This window comes from Cryptomeria japonica, chromosome 4 (genome assembly GCF_030272615.1).
Source record: "Cryptomeria japonica chromosome 4, Sugi_1.0, whole genome shotgun sequence".
NCBI classification, from domain to species: domain Eukaryota; kingdom Viridiplantae; phylum Streptophyta; class Pinopsida; order Cupressales; family Cupressaceae; genus Cryptomeria; species Cryptomeria japonica.
This window is the reverse complement of record NC_081408.1, coordinates 90796427-90809981: the sequence shown is the minus strand read 5'-3', so window position 1 is coordinate 90809981 and position 13555 is coordinate 90796427. Positions and strand designations below refer to the sequence as shown.

General features: G+C 32.0%; 1 protein-coding gene across 1 annotated transcript; it reads right to left on the bottom strand.

Moving 5' to 3' along the window:
- Positions 1–10723: 10723 nt before the first annotated feature.
- LOC131032941 (transcription factor RADIALIS-like) lies at positions 10724–12977 on the bottom strand. Its single transcript, XM_057964044.2, has 2 exons — positions 12260–12977; positions 10724–10991 (listed from the first exon to the last, which is right to left on the bottom strand). Exon 1 carries the CDS (start codon positions 12542–12544, stop codon positions 12299–12301), a length of 246 nt encoding a protein of 81 aa, XP_057820027.2. The 5' UTR covers positions 12545–12977; the 3' UTR covers positions 10724–10991; positions 12260–12298.
- Between the last annotated feature and the right edge of the window lie 578 nt (positions 12978–13555).

Sequence of the window (13555 nt, the reverse complement as noted above, 5' to 3'; positions counted from 1 at the left end):
AAATGAAATCTCAACTTGATTGGCTTAATATTTGAGAAAGTATTTTTAAATTTTTTTTTGCAAGATCCATGAAACCATATTATATCTCAATCAATTGAGGTAAAAAAAAATGATTGAGGTTTTAGACATTCCTTAAGACTTTTTCTAGCATTAAAAGGAATTATTCATATCTTAGTAAATTATTCATTGTGACTTCCTTCTTACTAAGGAAGATTTGTGTGAAGCCATTTAGTGATAAAGACCCTATTCTTAAAAGGTTCATGTTTGAATTCTACATATTTATTTCAGATATTGTAGATTAATACCTAATAGGATCTATCTTATATGGTCTGGATGATATTCATTAGTAAATATATTTAATAAAGCTAATACAAAAATCATGCATAAAGTTGGTGATAATATCCAATCAGTGGCCTATCACCTTATTTCATATTTTCTACAAGATCATTACCAATTCTCGTTTTCTTAAGCTAATACCATTCCTTCCCATATAGGTTAACCAAAGCTTACTAGTTTAATCAAGTTGTGGTACATCCTTAACAACATTATTTTTATTTGTAAAGTAGTTTAATTATCTTTCATTCTCACAAACTTGTAATATTAATTAAAATGACTTCACGAGGTCTTATGACCATATCAAATGTCAATCTATTATTTTCAATACTTAGGAGCTTGAGTTTAGGCGTTGTTTTATTTAGTTTAATAATATACTATTATTTAATACCTCATCATACATCATTATAAGTAGACAAAAATCCAATCCCTTTAGTTTTTTCTAGAATATTTACTGAGGATCCCCTTTATACCCTATACACTCTATGTGTTTTCCGCTAAAGGATTTAAACATCCTTTGGCATACAAAGACTACCAAATGTTGGTTAAAAATATTATCTAACCTAAATTTTAATATATTCAACTAGTAACTATGTTTTTTATTTATGATTCTTTTTTCACTCCTCTTGATGACAATAATAATAAAAAAAATTCTTCCATACCTTTATATGTTTTATCAAGGCTCTAGTTTGAGCACTAAAAAAAAAAAACTAATTCTATAGCCAATTTTTCTTTCCTAACCTAGCCAGTTGGATTGTTTTAATTGGAAAGGGGTTGATCATGGTGAAATATTTTAAATTGTAGGCATTCTATTTTCTTTTTATGTGTTTCCTACGTCTAGGTTGTGATAATTTTTTATTAGAAAAAATGAAATTATATATACTATTGGATCACTAAGCCTATCCCTTTGGCTTGAAAATGTAATGGTGCAAAAGTAACCCCGCAAAGCGAAAAAGTATGTTCCCTTGAGATCTAATTTCACAACATACATTTGGATTTCTCCAACTAGTGAAACTCAAGAAGATATCTAATTATAGATAAAGAAAATGTAGATTTTGATTTTAGAAATGGAAAGAGTAGATGATAGGGAGTTTTTGGGCCAAGTCTAAGCATCTTAGCCAAGGACAATAGAATGGCATGTAGATGTTTGTATTGCATGCTATAGTCCATATAGACAGAAATAGACAACTTAGAAAATGACAAAAGCCTAACTCTGTATTTTGATTAACCTGTAAAACCCAAAAGTTAGAAACATAGTAGCAAATAGTAGATGATAAATTCAAATAGAAATGAATAAAAAATAGATAAATAAAACATAAATTAACCCTTGTGCATTTGAATGCCTCTAATAAAATTGCACACAAGAAGAGGGAAAATATTTGGGGTTGTATGGAGACTTGCCTCATTCAAGTCCCTATTTTGGTGTTTCCACCTCCATAGTAGCTAGATAGATAGATAGATCAAAATAAAAATAGGTAAAATGATAAAATTATCAAATTGATAAGGGATGTGATAAATCCATAAGATTATTAAAGACAAGATAAATAGATAGATATTACTAGAAAGGCTTGAGTAAGCCAAGAGAGATGCAAAGAATGTTGTACCAAGATAGAGATTGTTGTAGAAAATGGGAGAGAGCAAGAGAGAGTTGTGAAAGCCAAGAGAACACTAAAGATTGCTAAAAGACCAAAGAGAGATTGTATGGAATAAAAGAATAGATTTAAATGAGAGAATAAGGGGGGGAAATAGGGTTTTTGAGTTGTTTCATAATATTCCAAGATGTTTTCACCGATCTGGGTGAGTGACAAGTGCCAAATACTAGTGTCCAAACAAATCATTCTAAAACAATGTGTGGCAAGAGAAAGATGTAGTTAACAAAAAAGTGACATTGAAAGGTAGCTACTGAAAAGGTATCCTAAGCATCTTGAGAGGGGAAAGGGATAAAATGAGGCTACTCAAATGCTATTTTAATGGACACTAAAGTGTCTACAAAAGTGTAGGTGAGATTGTAAAGGGGTATGCATTTTTTTACTCTACATTCTGCCCCCACTTTAGTGGGCTTATGAATCAACATGGATATGAATGCTAAAGGAAAGATAATGAACATAAATAACATCATGATACAAAAATTATATTATAGAGGAATCAAACAACTCTTTAGGCCACAAAAGCATGCCCTCAAGGTGAAGACATGCAAAAAAATTCTTAGATAGAAAAATTTGTACAAGACAAGGTTAGAAAGTGAATTTCCAAGATACTAGGGTTAGATCATGATAAACATATAGATATACACACAATAACATCAATATCACATATACAAAGTAGAATATATTCACACAAACTTAAAAAAAAAATGAGTTAGAAAAGTGAAAGAGACCTTGATGTAAAAGGTTGTCTCAGTCTTATGTGTTGTCCCTAAAATAACAAGAAACAAAACATAGAGGAATTCTAAAAAGAAGAGAAGAATGTAAGGATTGGTTTATTTATGGAAGAATGCACTAAAAATATAGGGAAGAAACCAATATTCATGAGATAACATGACTTTGATGCTAGTGTGATCGTTCGCTAATAGTTACAAAAATTATAATGATTAAAAAGATAGATCATAGTCTAGCAAGCAATGTTATTCTAGGAGACCACAAAATAGTATCTCTATCCTTGCTACGAAGGAAAGTCACTACTAAATAAAAAATATTGATCATAGTCTAGAAATTTGTGTTATGCTATGTGACCAAAGATTACTAGAACCAACCTCACTGCGAAGGAAAGCCACTACCAAAGAAGATGCTAAGTAGAACTGACTTTTCTATGGGAAAGGGCCACTAATGATAGAGATAAATAGATACAAGGTAGGACGAACCTCAATGCTATAAATAAAATTCACTATAGATAAGATTTGTTTTGATAAGTCCCACAAAGGGAAAAATAGATAATCACCATAGTACCTGACAAATAGATTGTCACCATAGTGGGTGAGAAGTAGACATGAACCATTGCAGGTTAAAATGAGATATGTGACACCATGAGTAAAGAATAGATATGGTAAGAATGAAAAAATAAGTGGAATAAGGAGAATAAGAGAAGAAGAATAAGAGAAGAATAAATAAATGGATCCTCAAGAGGTCTGCACACCTCCCAAAATAAGTTGTTGCTTGCCCCCAGCATACAGGGGATGACAATTATGTTAAAGACTATTGTGTTTCTACTATGTGTGCTCACAATATTGTACCACCATGAATGGAAATGAGGAAGGAAACTACAAATGCCACATAGTGAGGAGAAACATAGTAGAAGAGAGGCGAAGTAAAATCCTCGTGAGAGAATGCTTAGCAAGGACAGGATAGAGGTGAATGTCGATATCACTTGTTATATGAAGAATAATAAGGTGTATTAGTAGATGGAGGATTGATGACACTTTATTGATGAAGTCATTGTATCTTGTCCTTCAAGGCCTTACATTCACTAGTGGAATGACCAAGAACTTTATTCTATGCACAGAAAGAAAGATTTGATTTATCATTGTTATAAAATTTCTTATGTGTAGGAGGAGGAAGAATAATCAAGTGGGATTTAAGAAGCCTCAAGAAAATAAGTTGTTTATTTGATAAAGGATGAGGATAAATAAGCAACCCTTTCACTCGTGGGGAAAAGTTTGAATTCTCACAAGAAGAAGAAGACATAGATACTTTAGACAATGTAGGAGGGCATGAGGATATAGCAGAAGAATTATAAGCCAAATCCATCATAAAAGATAATTAAATTAATTCCAAAGGTACCTTAAGTCCTTGCCCCATGCACCCAAGAGAATTTTCTTTATATCCATGACATAAAAAATATTGAATCGTACACCATAACATGATTCAAACTCCTCCATAGGGGGGGGGGATCATTAATGATATAGTCAATAGTCTTCACATGATCCTATGATACAAAAGAATAATCATCTTTGATAGAAGGTGTGAAAGATGTTTTTGGTAATTTAAGGTGGGTAGGGTCAAGTTTATATTCTCCAATGAAGGAATCTTTAAATCCCAAGGAATCCCAATCATCACCAAGAAATGCATTTTATTGAGAAGAAAAATGATATGAGGAAGGAGATGGAGTAGGAGTAAACTTGGGACCTTCTACTATAGGAGGTTATTTCTTCTTAAGATAATATTATTTAGGGAAAACCTTCTCATGTACCTCCTTTTTAGGGGAAACCATACGAATAGTTGTCAATATATTAGAAGCCAATGATGTAATATAGTTCTGAAAGGTAGGTGTAATTGAAACTTGACTAACTACTGCCATTTGACATAAGTGGATAGCATCAGGGTCAACCTTGATTGTAACTACCTATTGGTTAGAAACAAAATTAACATAACAATGAATAATATAATAAATTTTTCCTAAAGCATGAATCCAAGGTCTACCCAAGAGAATATTATATGGTAAATAGTGCAAAGGCACCTAGTTAAGCTGTGCAATTTTGGTTTAAGGATAATTTTTTATGTTGTTGAGTCTAAATATGGTTTATTGAGGTAATTTAAGACCATTTCATGTGTATTTGAGTCAATATTAGGTAATTATGTGGATTGGTGAGCCAATTTGTAAAGTATTATCACTTTTGCAAAATATTGTAAAAATTGCTACAAAGTGTAAAGTTGTGGAATTTGAAGAGTCACATTGGCAGTTGGATGGTTGGAATGAAAAAGAGATAGTTAGAAAATGATGAAAAATGTTTTTATAACTTTGGATGGTCGACCCAAGTAGAGGATTGGGCATTTTTGTAAGAAAGAAGAAATAAAATCTCGGTTTTCCTGCAAATCTGGGTATAACAGTCCTGTTTCTTTGCTTGTCACATTTTTGTATTAATAGAAAATGTAAGGGAAGTGATTGGGGATGAAATTAAATTTAGTTACCTTTCATTTTATTCTTGTGGTACTCAATTTCATTAATATTTGAGAGAGTTATTGCGCTTTTGGTCCAGGTGGGTTCAAACCCTCCATAGGATGAACAGTGCTAAAGAAAAATGTGTAAATCACCATTGAACTAGTGAAAACCATTTTAAATTGGTGGAATGGTCTATTTTAGCATTTAATTTAAGATTATTTTATTTTCAATAGTAGGGAGTGGAGATTTGGGCAATTTGGTTGATGCCTTAGTTGATTAAACTCACGTTTTTAGGCAAATATGATGCTTAGGTGTTAGGGTTCAATAAAAATCTCTTGGGAATTGGTTGGTAGGGATTGTAAATTTTTTGGAAGACACAATTTGAGATTTATTGTGACTTTGTTTGAATATTTGAAACTTGCAGATTAAAAACCTTGGTGTGACCTAATGAAGCAAGCCTAATGAGACCTATTTGGGACCAGGACAGTCCCATTTTGAAGCATTCTTTCCAAAGGAACCCTATTATATTTTGAAATTTATTATATAAATTTAAAATGGGTATCCAAAATTGGTCTTATATCTTATATATCAGTTATTGTTTGAAGGTTATGGTCAAAATACACGAATTGATGCTCTAATTAAGCCTAATCCACTACGCAGCAGCCAAGATTTAAGCCCTTTGTTTTGAAATAAACCTATCTAATTTTTTATATGTTGTTAAAATCCCAAAAGGGTACTCAAAACTGATCTTAGATTGTTGGTATGGATCCTGGTTGGGAAATTGTGCCATATAAAATGCTTCAGGAGGGCTACTAGGAGAAATGAGACTTTGAGTGTGGAACCACCAAAGTTAGGGACTGGAAATTTGTAAGGGCACTCAATAGTGATTTTTTTCACTTGAAATGGATTTTTGAACCCCTTATGTACATTAGTAAAGGTCATGGAATTACATACACTAGGGTTGGAATGGTAACTAGTCCAATCTTTATAGGAAAATAATAGTGCCCAAAGTAGTATTAGAAAGGTTATAAAAAACACAAATGAACAAAGATGATGCAACAAGAGAATTTTTATCCACTTTAATTTTGGGAAATAGCTCTATACTACAAACATTATGTGCTAAAATAGTATCAATGAGAGTCTATCTAGTGCCGACACCGTTAAGAAAAATAATTATCATTAATGGATCTTCTTGATTCCTTGCTTCTAGAGGTAGAATTTAATGTGGATAGAAAATAGTATTTGTTGAATTTAAATAAATATTATCCATAAATGCATTCACATTTAAAGGCTTAAGAGAAAAGGGAAAAATATATTCTGAAGAGCTTCTTGAAGCATACCCCGATAAATCAGAGCAATGAAGCAAATCCCAAAGATATATTTGTGGGAGTAACACAAAGTTTCTCAATAAGATCATAACCATTTGATTTATTAACTAAAGTTTTAGGTTATTGAGGACGATCTAGTGGAGAAGGTGGTAAAAAATTATTAGAGTGGTCAACATTTGTCTTATTTCTTCTAGTACTATATGTATGAGCAACTTCATGATAAGAGGATCTTTTAGATTGAGAAAATCTCATGAAAAGATCAAGAGAGTTACTTTCAAATCGGATACCATGAGTGGACAAAAATTTCTTCGGAAAAACACTAGCAACGGTCACATAAATGAATGTTGTCTTAGGCCTTTTAGGGTTAGGAGAGACAACAATGACATTCATAGACTCATTACAATTTATAGAAGAATTAGTTGAGGGAAATTTCTCAACATCAACTTATGGGAGATTAGATATGAGATGATAGTCCTCATTCACTAATGCATCATCTCTAGAAGAGAGTGCATTAGAATTAAAATATGGTAGAGTAATATTAATAAAATTATCAATAATTTCATCCTCTTGCACCAAAATATCCCCACAAGTAGAAGGAATTTTGGCTGAGGGATAAATAAATAATAATGAGAAGGAGAAAAGAACTCACTTTCACTTGCTTGTACAAGAACTTCTTGAAGTTTCTTAGTTACAAAGTTTGAAAGAGAATGTAGGAATACAAATAGAAATTTTAGTTTGAAAGGGAAATATAGACAAGCAGGTCGAAGGCCAATGCATATCCTTTTTGATAACATGGAATGGGGTTTAGGGAAACGCCCTTAATTTTTTTTTTGAGAAGAAGAAAGATTTGAATTATCCTTTTCATTTTTTTATGGGTATAATAACTACTGGAAGGAATGATAAAGAGTGATTTGAAATTAATACAAAAGTAGTATTCATGTCGATTTCACCAAAATGTAATAGTGCAAAAGTGACCTTGCAAAGGGAAAAACTATGTTACCTTGAGAGACAATTTGACAACATACATTCAGATATCTACAAGTAGTGAAACTGGAGAAGATATCTAATTATATATAAAGGAAATGAAGATTCTAATTATATAAATCGAAAGAGTAGATGATGGGGAATTTTTGGGCCAAATCTAAGCATCTCGACAAAGAACGCTAGTGCGATGCATAAAAATCTACATGAAACTCTATAGTATATATGGACAGAAATAGAAAACTTAGAAAATTTAAAAAAAACCCAAATCTATGTTTTGAATAACCTACAAAACCTAGAAGTTAGAAATGTAGCAACAAATACAAGATGATAAATAAAAATAGAAATGAATAGAGATTAGATAAATAAAATATAAACAAATCATCATGCATTTGAATGCTTCCAATAAAACTACACACAAGAAGAAGAGAAAAAATATTTAGGGGCATTTGGAGACTTGCCTTAGTCAAGTCCCTATTTTGGTGTTTCCACCTCCACAATACCTAGATAGATAGATAGATCAAAAGATAAAATGATAAAATGATGAAATAGACAAGGGATGTGATAAATCTCCAAGATGCTCAAAGACAAGATAAGTAGATAGATATTACCAGAAAGGTTTGAGAAAGCATAGAGAGATGCAAATATTGTTGTAGCAAGCTAGAGATTGTTGTAGAAAATGAGAAAGAGCAAGAAAGAATTGGAAAATCCAAGAAAGCACCAAAGATTGCTAAAAGATCCAAAAGAGATTGCGTGAATGAAAGAATAGGTTTAAAATGAGAGAATAAGAGGGAAAAAGAGGGTTTTCGAACTATTTCAAATGATTTCAGGATTTTTCCATCGACATGGCTGGGTGACAAGTGTCAAAAATTTTAGAACCAACATTTGAACGTTAAGATGTCATGGGAAATTTGTGTGGCGTGTAGACGTTCGCATGACGTGCTAGTGTCTAGACGAGTCACGCTAAAAAATGATGGGTGGCAAGAGAAACACATGGTTAACACAAAAGCAACACTAAAAGGTAGCTATTGAAAAGGCATCCTGAGCATCCTGAGAGGGAAACGTGTGATGCAAGGGCTAAAATGAGCCTACTCAAATGCTAGGAGAATGGACACTAAAGTGGCTACAAAAGTGTAGGTGAGATTGCAAAGGGGTATGGAATTTTTTACTCTACAAAAACATCACATGTTCTTTAAAGTTTAATCAATTTTTATTGTTTACTATTCTTGTTTTTGTGGCCCTTCTAAGGCATCCTATTTAATGTTTGAGAACATTATTTGAGAATTTTTTTTGGCCTCTAAGACCTTTGTAATGTTTTTCATCAAATTTCTTTAGAGTTTGATTATATTTCTCAATATGTTTGTTATTTAGGGCATATTTCAATTAGTTGATAATGCACTTCCATTCTAGCTAAACAAATTTTTGGATCTCTAAAAGGAAATTATTCATAGAAAATTCTTACTACCCATTGTATTTCACCATAAATATCCACTGGATGACTAGCCTATAAAGGACTTGATCTCTATATTCTTGTCATTTTGATGGATATTTTTGAAATAACAACGTATATTTTTGGCTAAGAGTAGTTAGAAGGCCTAGGATTCTATCAAGCCCTAGGTTCAACTAGAAATGATATCCACAATGTCTTCTCAATCAACTAATATTTTATTTGGCACTCCACAATTATATAAATTCAAGCTAATTGTCTTGCCAAAGTGTCTTGTATTCATCCTTTGAAATTAAATTAAGAATATTCCTAACCTCCTTGACAAAACTAAAATGAATTTTATATCTTTCCCTAAATCCAAGTTGAAATTTTGGCTATCTAATTAGGATCAAAAGACCTTATAGAGTATTATTGATTTCACACCCCCTCATATGGTTCACAATTGGGGTTAATTTCTTCAATGCATGGTAGCAAAGACTAGAAATGGTATCCTAAAATTCCATTACATAATTAGAAACCTTGAAAGGGATACATGTTACTCATGCCTCATCTTCCAATGGAGGACCAATCAACCCATCACTAGCACCTCTATTTCTATGTTGGATCATGTAGCATTTAGATTTTTATACTATTTTGGTGGTTATTGAGTGTCATGGTAAATTATTTACCAATTTTTTTTCTTCATTTTTATTTAGTCTTTCAATATTTTTTTAGTTCTACACCAAACCTCAAGAATATTGGGGTTGGATTCATGACTTCTTCAATCCTTTTTATCCCGATTCATTGACATGGAATCTATCAATGTTGGTTGATTGGCATAGCCTCCCATTTAAATTTGTCTAGAATGGGTATGGTTTTAGAGTGGAAATTAATTCTAGTATTTTGAAGGATAAAAATTTATCCCTATTTTTAGGCTATTCAACTAAAGTTTACATTTTTTATTTATTGTAGATATGACTTTCTCTAATGTTCTTATGCAAATCTAGAAGCAAGCTCAAAATTTTAAATTTGAATTTTTCCATCTAGAGGAGCCTCTTGATTAATAGGCTAACACACCTTGCATCATTACCAAAATCTTTGTTCACACATCCTCCTCACCTTAGAGATGTAGGCATGGTCTTGGTCAATATTCTATACAAGATTGAGGATGATACTCTCAAGGCTCTTAACTACAATGTTCTAGGGATTCTGGTACTTGTGGATTCTCTTCCACCTTGCATCTCCTAGCATGTGCATGGTGCTCTTTCGTTGATCAAATAATGGAAAATTTCAACCTAGAATCAAGAGGAGGGTACTCTTACTAGATGAGATCATATTGATGATTATGCTATCATTGCTTATTTATATAAAAAACATATTGACATTGATCCTCTTTCTACCATTGTTGTTTTTGCTTAGTGATTTAATTTATGCATATCATTGATCCAACTCTATTGTCTATTTATTTTGATAATTGAACTTGATCTTGCATCTTTGTGGATGGTCCATTTTATCACCCACCTTTTCTTTTTGAATAACTTATCATCCTTTTAATTAATAAAAAATAACATGTAACTAATTCAAAAAAAAATAAATGATTGATATTATTTATATTAAAAAGAAAAATGAGAGTAAAATTGACATCATAGTGCATAGCACGTCCATAGATAGGTATCTATTACGACAATGTTTAATATGTCAAGATATGTCTTGCATAAACTAAATAGCCATCTAAATAAACAGAAAGACATTCAATATATGCCTATAGTTGGGATTACACTATAACATATTTGAATATTTAATAATAGAATTCCTTACATCAGAACATTTACAGAGATTCAGAGAAGAAAAGAAGTCTAAATTCTTATAAGACTGGAGAGATAGAGACATATATACATAAGTCGTACCAACTATATATCTTTTTCGCTGCTTCTGAACCCTTTTTTTGCTTTTCTTTTCCTCTATTTTCATTGCTGCCTTCTGGAAATTAATGTAATAGTAATTCTTGACTTCAGGTGCCTCATTTTAGGTTAAGGCCCATGAACTGCCTGTACACGATTTGTATAGTAAGTACAAGGAAAGAAACCAAGTTATCTTGTGCAAAAAATAAGTATCATGCCAGGAGAACAAACTGACGAGTTTTAGATATAGATTCTTTGTCGTATTCACAATATCATGAGCACTGCACGTTCTCCATTTTCTTGTGAGCATCAGACAGTGTATAAACATGCACAAATAGAGCCATCTCAGGATAGATCAATTATACATTGCCATTGTGATATAGCTAAATTATAAAATCTGCCATATTGAAATATCTAGTTCTTAATAGCAACCGCTGTTTTGAGGAGTACAGCATTTCTTTGACAACATAATTTGTGAAGCACGATAACATAGAAAAGAAGTAAAATATATAACTATTGTCATATTATGAGAAAAATATTATGATTCAAGCATAGGATTTGATGGCTCATTAGGGGGCGTATAGGGTAATCCTGGGGTGCAGTTTTTTTTGGATTAAGTTTGACAGTGGTGTTGATTTTAATAATTTAACTTTTTTCATAGTGGTGCGTTGATTTATTTAGATGGTTTATTTGAAATCACACTATTAAGTAGATCTTATTAGAAAAATAGTGTGATTTCAGATAAATGATCTTTACTAGTATAATTTCAGATGAACCACCTAAACAAATCGAATTTTAGAATATGCTATTTAAACATATCCAACGACTACTATTGAATAAATGACAAATATGACAAATGAATCTTTCACTAATTGATAAGACAGAGAAAAGCATATGCTTAAATTAAGAGAATATATTCCTTAGCGAGTAGCTTCACTGAGTAAGCTCTATGTTTTTAAAAAGTGGATGCAAGAAGGTATCCACGTAAAGTAGGATCTCACTTAGAATCCCAAAGAAAAAGATAGAAATGTAATAAGAACTGATTTACTTTTCATTCTCAAGAAATAGAGGTGAACTTAAAAATCTTAAATATGACTAACTATCTCAGCTTGTCTGTACTTGATGCTCATGTAGAAGCACTCTTGGTCTACTGTGATATAGAAATGTACAGTCAAGCTAAAGAACAATTAGAGATAAAACAGGTACATATTAAAATGTACAGTCAAGCTAAAGAACAATTAGAGATAAAACAGGTACATATTACTTCAAAACAAAACAGAAAATACTTTGAAGCATCTTTAGCATTCTGAATTTACATCATCATAACTTCAAAGCTCTAACTGAAAAAGTTCTTGATGCTCACTAGTAAAAAGGATAAAAATAAATACTGAAAAGATATATGTTTTCTGACATACCTGCTCTCCTTGTCTCCTCAATGGCCAGGAATTCTTCTTTTAAGAGCCATCTTTTTTCTTAGAACCTGAGGATCTGTAGTTGGGGAAAGGCACGTGGCCTGCTTCAATGCTCTCCAAATCATCAATTAAAATTTCATAGTGCTTTTTCACTTCGGCCGGGGCTTTCCCATCAACCATGGCAGCCACATTTTCCCATCTATCGGGAGTATCTTTGTCATAGATAGCTATGGCCTTTTCAAACAATTTATTTTGTTTGGTTGTCCAGCCAGAACCTTGACCAGCCATCTTATTAACTCAAAACTTGAAGAAAGAAAATTCAGCGTACAATTTGGAAAGACAATATATATTGCAAAGCTGATATGTTAAACCAATCTTGCAGTACACAAGTTTTTGTAGTAGAAATTTCAAATCCCTAAAACCCCACTTATCAAATTGGTTTGGAATACAATACTAAATCTTTTCCTTTATAAATGTTACCCAAATGCGTAAGAACTAATGTAAGAACTAAAAGCAGTAGGCGTAAGAACTAATGTAAGAACTAAAAGCAGTAGCAAAGTTATAAAATCTAGGGCTAATAACTCATACCACAACGCGTTGAAGACAAACTAAAACCAAATTCAACTAAGATGATTAAAAACCAAGTTTGATGATTTGGGGGATTGTATACAGATGAATTTTGGGCTTTGAGGATGATTTGGAATTCGCAATTAAACTTCCAACACAGGGGAATCAGTTTGCATTGTGCACTAGAGTTGGGTTACATGGAGCCTTTTTATAAGGGGATTGGAGCTTGGAATTGCCATGGTTACCCACTTGGGAGAATTTCTATGATAGAAAGGAAAAGAGGAATAAGAATCACAAAAATACCAAAAGTTTGCTGATCAAAATCCATCTGTACGAATGCCCCTCACTGTCAGCTGCAAAAGACTGGAATATTGGTTTAAAAAGATCTCAAAGCCTATCAATGCTAATTTATATGTCCAAACTATGTCAGCTTACTCGTAATAGAGCAGTGGACTTAGAGAAGCTTATTTACATATAAAACCCACCTTGTATCATAAAGCATATCTATAGTAGATGTCATTACATAATTGTCTTGATTTTTTTTGAAAGTCTAGATTTATTGTGAACGTATATTTTAATTGACAGTTTTAAACAATACACATTAAGCAACATATTAAACTTTAAGAAATTCTGAATATTTAACATTTTTAAGCCTACAAATCAAAGCTTAATATATATGATTTAAACCACCCGCATTTTTAACACCTCTTAATAGAGAAACCTTATGAACAT

Bases quoted from the DNA above. Each gene is read 5' to 3' on its own strand.
- LOC131032941 (XM_057964044.2), bottom strand. From the start codon at position 12,544: ATGGCTGGTCAAGGTTCTGGCTGGACAACCAAACAAAATAAATTGTTT.